This window comes from Orycteropus afer, unplaced genomic scaffold (assembly GCF_000298275.1).
Source record: "Orycteropus afer afer isolate SDZICR_OR568_19922 unplaced genomic scaffold, OryAfe1.0 scaffold00009, whole genome shotgun sequence".
Classification (NCBI taxonomy): domain Eukaryota; kingdom Metazoa; phylum Chordata; class Mammalia; order Tubulidentata; family Orycteropodidae; genus Orycteropus; species Orycteropus afer.
Genome location: NW_006921596.1, coordinates 17,905,069 through 17,911,304, shown reverse-complemented (window position 1 = coordinate 17,911,304; position 6,236 = coordinate 17,905,069). Strand labels below are relative to the sequence as shown.

Here is a 6,236-nt window from a genome sequence, read left to right as displayed (position 1 = left end):
CTATTTTTAGCAGATGTGGCATGCTAAGAAGCATGATATAATCTAGGGAGTTCAAAGTGCTAGAAGAAACAAGACTGAACTCTGACTCTGGGCAAGGTAAATCTAATCCAGACTCACACATATAGAACGGCCAATTCTTCTGGATTCCTTTTGAGCCATGCCAATCCCTCATGGGGCTTCATCCATTTAACTGAACTGGCAACAAGCAGACAGGTTCCGTTTCAGAATGCAACAGGTAACTGAGGTTCAAGAATTCCACAGCTGATTCCAGAGATCAGGTGGACTCTGTGCGACTCTTCTGGCAGAAGGTCCGCTGGTATTTAAAGCTCAGTGAGCAGTGAGGAGGGAGAGAGTACCATCAATCAGCAAAGGAGAATCCATCTACTACTTGATCTGACATTCGGTTGGGGCTGATGCTGTCTCCAGAGGGAGCAAGTTGCATCTATTTGCATAAACATGGAGACTGGAGGCAGGGAGGGAGGCTAACGGCCAACAAGATGATAGCGGAAATAACAAGGCCACAAATCTAGGAGACTAGTTCTCAGTAGAATGCTGCCTTGACAGGGGATCCTTTGGGCATGTATGAGAAACCTCCTTTCAGATGACTGCTCTTTCCCAGAAAAATAACTGCCCTCTGCCATTCACCTCCTCTATCACTTAGTGAGTGCCGAACAAGGATATGCTGAATCAATACATGCTTTCCTTGAACCCAAATGAAACTGTAGCTACCTCAATTACAGCTCAAAGTAGAGGGAACCACCAGGTTTTTAGTAGCAGGTGACCTCTTGAGACTGCCTTTCCTGAAGGGTGGGGACTTCTAAGGGCTGGGATATTTGTATGGGCAATGACATCTTCATTAGGAAAATCATTACATTTGTTTAAAACAGTGCTGAGCCTTGGGAATGAATGCACATACAAAGTGTTCCATTTGCTGTGCTCATTTCTATAAAACCTTCATGCTAGCAAGCCATACCTCATGGCTACCTTCAAACTCTACCTTCCCCAAAATTTGCTTAGTGCTATAGACACAGCTAGGCTGAATGTGATGTCACAGAAAACTCAGCACCTCAAACGAAGGCAAACTGTGGTATCCATAGCAACTCCACAGTTCAGTTTACGTTTTCATCACATAGACAGTCCAAGCCGGGTCACTATTTGTTCAGAACTAGGAAATCACTTAGTGTAATATTCTGCTGATTCTATACCTCTATAAAATATAATTCTTTAAGATATTTCTTCAAAAAGGTTTTGGTAATTAAAGACTATTGACATTTCCTCTTAATATCTTGAGTAGATACACACCTGAAAAGAACCCCACTGCTTGACTGCAGAGGTGATGAGGCTGTACCACAGGTGAGCTCATGACTCCTACCATCAAAATTATTTAAAACGCCAAAAACAGAGCCACTGGCTATCCACGGTATATTTAAAATTATATATGCGCTGTCTCAATTATCATTATTTCTCAGTACTGAAATGTTTTGGATTGTCTGACCCAGAGCTCTCCCAACCACATACACAAAGAAAAACAAACCAAGAAAGCTATGTTCAAATACAATTTTTAATAAAGTATTGAGAGTCAGACTCTTAAAATGACAATCTCCTATGCAGCTTCTCTTAAATGAATGCAAGTTTCCCCTTAAAACATACAACAATAAGAATTTCAAAGGTCAGTCTCAGCCATGTTCTTAGGCTGATGTAGGCGGGAATGGTTTTAAGCAGCTTCTGACAGCCATTCCTTTATCATATAATTGCAGTTGCTATGGACATATATGGATGCCATTCCTCCTTCTAATCGGCACACAAGATGGATGAGGACACAGGGTGAATGGAAATGCTGAATAAAAAGGGCCTGGGCATGTCTGAACATCATTCCTCTTCCTCTCAGTAGAACATACTGGACTATTGAACCCCAACCCCATTAGAAAATCACTGGGTTCTCACAGAGCTGAACCCAAGGAGGACTCCCTAAGTGTCCAATTTCATCTGCCAAGGTGAAACAAAACAGCTTCTGATTAACTCATAAGTATGGCCTGATGGCTGGTCACCAATTGTACAGCACAAGGAATTGCTTTCTGTAAGCGCTGCCTAGATGGGCCCCACCCTCCATACGGTTCTCCTGACTCAGTGACTCTCAGTCCAGCAGCGATCCCATAAACTATCTCTGCAAGGGAGGACGCAAAAAAATTTGTCACGAGGATACAGTGACACCAATCCCACATTTTGTGGTTAATAAAACAAGTCCTGCATCCAGCTTGGCACAAGGCCCTGCTCTGACTTATTTCAAGCCAGGCTACAGAAGCTGCCATTCATGAATGCTTTGGGAGGACAGGCCCAGAGTCCTCACTCTAGTCTCTTGCGGCAAAACGTACCTGGTCCAGAAACATTTCTGACATTTTGTGCAAAACTATCTTATTTCCCAAAGACAGCCAGTGTAACGATTTTTTTTTTTTTTTTAAGTATTCATTGTTTTACTTCCAATACCTCAGTTTTTCTACAAAAAGGTTTCAGTGAACGTTTCTATGGTGATGAAGACGGGGAAATGCAGGGAGAAGAAACTGCTAAATTTCTGACTTAAGCATCAAATGCTTCATTTTTCTCTCCTTAGTGTACAAGACACCCAGGACTTTCCTGGGAAAGACTGCATAAAGTCTTAATTTAAGGTTTCTTGCCCTAGTATATAGTCAGGAATTTTCATTCTAAAATGGCACACCTATCTCCTCGGATAGCTCAGCTCTCTCTGAATGAAAAGCCGAGGGTAAGTAACATTATCCTTTGAAGGACTCAGTATATATTTTTCAGCTTCTTATTAAATCAACCTAATTTATGCACCATGTTCAGGGAAAGCGGGTAACGTGTTGCTTTGGAGGATGCAAAGTTAATTTGCCCACTCTAGCATACCACCCCTTCACCACCGCGGAGCGTTTCCGAACGCCTTTGGCCCCCTCCGAAGCGGCTCGGCTCTCTCCGTCAGGGCCCCGATTCGGCTCCGAACAACTACCGAGTCCCTCCGAGCCCCGTGCCCAGCCCGCTCCGAGTGCCGCCGAGCGCCGCCGAGCTGTGCTCCATCGACTTTTCTGGCCTCGGCTGGGCGCTGTCCACCACTCGCATTGCCTGAAACCTCACCCAGCCCGGGTGGCTGGGCTTTCACCGGGCTCTGAACCCGCCACTGCAGATTTACAGCCTGCTAAAGTTTCGAAACGTCCCCTTCGGGAGATGAGGGTGGCGTTGCTTGCATTTACCGACCTGCACGGGCTTCAGGCAGATGCAACATGCACCTTGTTGCAAAGAGCAATTCCCCAGGCCCCGCCTCCCCATCCATTTGGGTTGCACAAGCTCCAGAGAAGCCCCAAGCCAAATTACTCGTGGCTCAGTGGGGTGCAGCGAGCCAAGGGGGGGCTCTGAGAAGAAAGCCCCAGGGAGCACTCGAACACAAATAAGAACATGTCAAGCAGATGGGGAAAATTGTCTCCGAGTCGCTACTCCCTATCATGGCGCCTCCTAGAACCCGCTTGTCATGCCTGTTACACATGCAAGATTTCCTTTTTTTTTTTTTTTTGCATCTTGGTTCTTAAATCGCAAGCATGCTACGTCTCCCACCCACTTTTTCACGAAAGGGGTTTTTATTTTCCATTGTTTTCCTGCGGGATGCAATTACTCAGGCTATTCTGTCAAGTTGAAAAATAATCATTTTTGTTTACTGCACAGCAGCCCTTAATTAGGAGCCGTGTGTGCGCGAAGGTGTCATAGCAAAGCGACTTGAATCCTCGCTAAATGGTCTTAACGAACTCTTTAGTCCCGAACTGACAGACCAACAGAAGCAGCCGGGCCACAAGGCACCTTGAGGTCGCGCACCCCTTCCCCATCCGCTACCCCTCCCCAAGCAAAGTTGCCCAAGGGTTGACCAGGAGGAACTGCCAAGTAGAGGGTCAAGAAGCGAGTCTGAAAGTGGGAAGGAGGGGCGAGGCTCCTTCTGAGAAAGTGTGGAAGAGAAGCAATAATCCATTTTGTTTTAATCTTCAACCATCACTCAAATCCACCTCCAGTCAATTAGGAGGGGAAACTGATATCTAAGGCAAAAGGGGGCGGCGGCAAGTGGGGCCCCAAATCCGCATTGTGGGTAGATTACATGGAACATGGCCTATGCAGAGTGTAAATAAACACAGCGATAAAGGCCACAGAGTGACTGAAAAGTGCCGGTGTCAGGAGAGCAAACCTGGGAGGGTGCGGGCGGAGAGGGGCCAGGGGCAGCGCGGAGGCGGGCATTAAGCCTCACACCAGCTCGCCCCTTCCACCTCTGCCTTGGATACAGCTGTGACAGTCACATCCGCTTGGAAACCCACTCCCTTCCTCCAATACACGCCCCCTCCCCTAATCCTCATTCCTTCTCCCCACCGCCCCCACCCCCCAGGAGGCTGGGGGGGAAGAGACAGAAACAACAGCCTCCAACTCAGCACCAAATCCATGAAGAGCAGACACCTGATCCTGCACCCCAGTCTAGGGCTGGGTCCCCTCCATGTTTTAGCCAAGTTCAAAATCAGTGCCCCAGGAGAGAAAAGCAGGGGAAACTGGGATTATGGACGGGAAGGGGGAGAGGGGAGGAGAAAGGGAGACAGACAGAATGAAACAGAGACAGACTGAAATGCAGGCAGAGAGGCACGCGAAACACCCCAAGCTGGAGTAATGATCACAGTCATGCCAATAGTGTGATGTACTGATCAATATGGCGGACACTGTCATTCATACAACTACAGGCGCTCCCCTTCGCCCCCCCCCCAAAAAAAAACACCCTGGAGTTGGGGTGGAGGACCCAGAACCAACGTAGGGTGTGGGGGAGGGGGAGTCAAATCGAGGTGTGTGTGCACACTAATCAAAAAACAGGCCTGGAGAGCAATGTGGAATGAGCAAGTTAACATATATGATTTTTAAAATTATTCTTAATAAAAGTACAAATCCCAGTGCCACAGGGACTTACTTCATTTGCTTCACAATGGTGCTTTTTCCTGATTCTCCAGCCCCTGTTGGGACACAGACAAGGGGGAAAACTGATGAGTGTCAGCTTAGGGGAACGGGGAAGTAGGGGGTAAAGCATGCTGGGAGTGGGCGACCCTGGGCACATGGTGGTGCCAACTCGGGGACCAGGTCTCCCGGGCGCGGGTGGGGTGGGGGAGGTGGCTGAGGGAGGTGCGGAGTGGCCAGGTTTGAGGGATGGGGGTGGCAGCCGTGGTCCTTACCCAGCAGGAGTAATTTCACGTCTTTGGCAGCGCTGATGCCATCCTCTTTGAGGTTTTTCTCAATCGCCTTGCTTCGCTCGAGGGCGGCTCTCTCTTCTGCACTCAGAGTACATCCCATGGTGGCCCCTTCCCTGCCACAGCCCGCAGGACTCGGCTGGCACGGCTCCCCGGCTCGGCGCGCCCCCCACCCCCCCGGAGAGCAGAGCCTGGCTCAAAGGGGGGAAAAAAAATCCTCCCCTTGGCGGAAAACAAAAATGTCGGGAGACCAGAACTCCCCCAAAAGACAGCCGCTAACAAAATTCCAGCAACGGAGACTCGCGGCAGCTGGCAAGGGTCTGGGGGTGTTGAGACGCGGGTGGCCGGGGACTGGCGTTCCGGAGCCAAGGGAGGAGGCACCCGCGGGCCAGGAAGGCGCGGGCTGCAGGCACTGAGGCTTGTGCAAGACCCAAAATAAATAGAATAATAGTCGAGGCTGGAGCCGCAGCCGGAGCCGGCGGAGGGTGGGGTGGGGGGCAGGGTGGGTCCTTCTGCCGCTGCTGCCGGCGGAGGAGGAGGAGGAGGAAGAGGAGGAGGTGGCGGCGGCGGCGCGGGGTGTGGAGGGAGTGAGTTAGGGGGTGCTGCTAGTGCATGTGCATCGCCGGTCCTCCGCCGTCGGTGCGTCCGCAGAGCCGTCGCCGACCCCCGCGCGTTGGGCAGGGCTGGGCAGGGGGCCGGGCCGAGGGGCAGGTCTCTAGCGGGCGGTGGCACTGCCTCCCAGAGCTCGCATTGCTCGGTGGAGCCTACCGGAGAGAGACGGAGAGCGCGAGGGAGTCGCGGCTAGCTGGGAGCTCGAGGGAGAGAGAGAAAGAGAGAGAGAAAGAGGCAGAGAGGGAGGGGGGGAAAAAAAACGAAGGGAGAGCGGGCGCGCGCGCCAGAGCCCAGGCAGGGACTGGGGGGTGGCTGCGAGCGCAGCGCGCGAGTGCGCCAGCGGCTCTGCGCACCCCGCACAGCGAACCGCCCGCT

The 6,236-nt window shown here is 50.8% G+C and overlaps 1 protein-coding gene across 1 annotated transcript in view; it reads right to left on the bottom strand.

Moving 5' to 3' along the window:
- LOC103202318 (guanine nucleotide-binding protein G(o) subunit alpha) overlaps positions 1-5,352 on the bottom strand; it is a 192,733-nt gene extending 187,381 nt beyond the window's left edge. Inside the window, exons 1-2 of the mRNA XM_007947172.1 lie at positions 5,235-5,352; positions 4,976-5,018 (exon numbers count right to left, since the gene is read on the bottom strand). Of these exons, the coding sequence (XP_007945363.1) occupies positions 4,976-5,018; positions 5,235-5,352 (161 nt within the window). The remainder of the gene's footprint in view (positions 1-4,975; positions 5,019-5,234) is intronic.
- Positions 5,353-6,236: the final 884 nt, after the last annotated feature.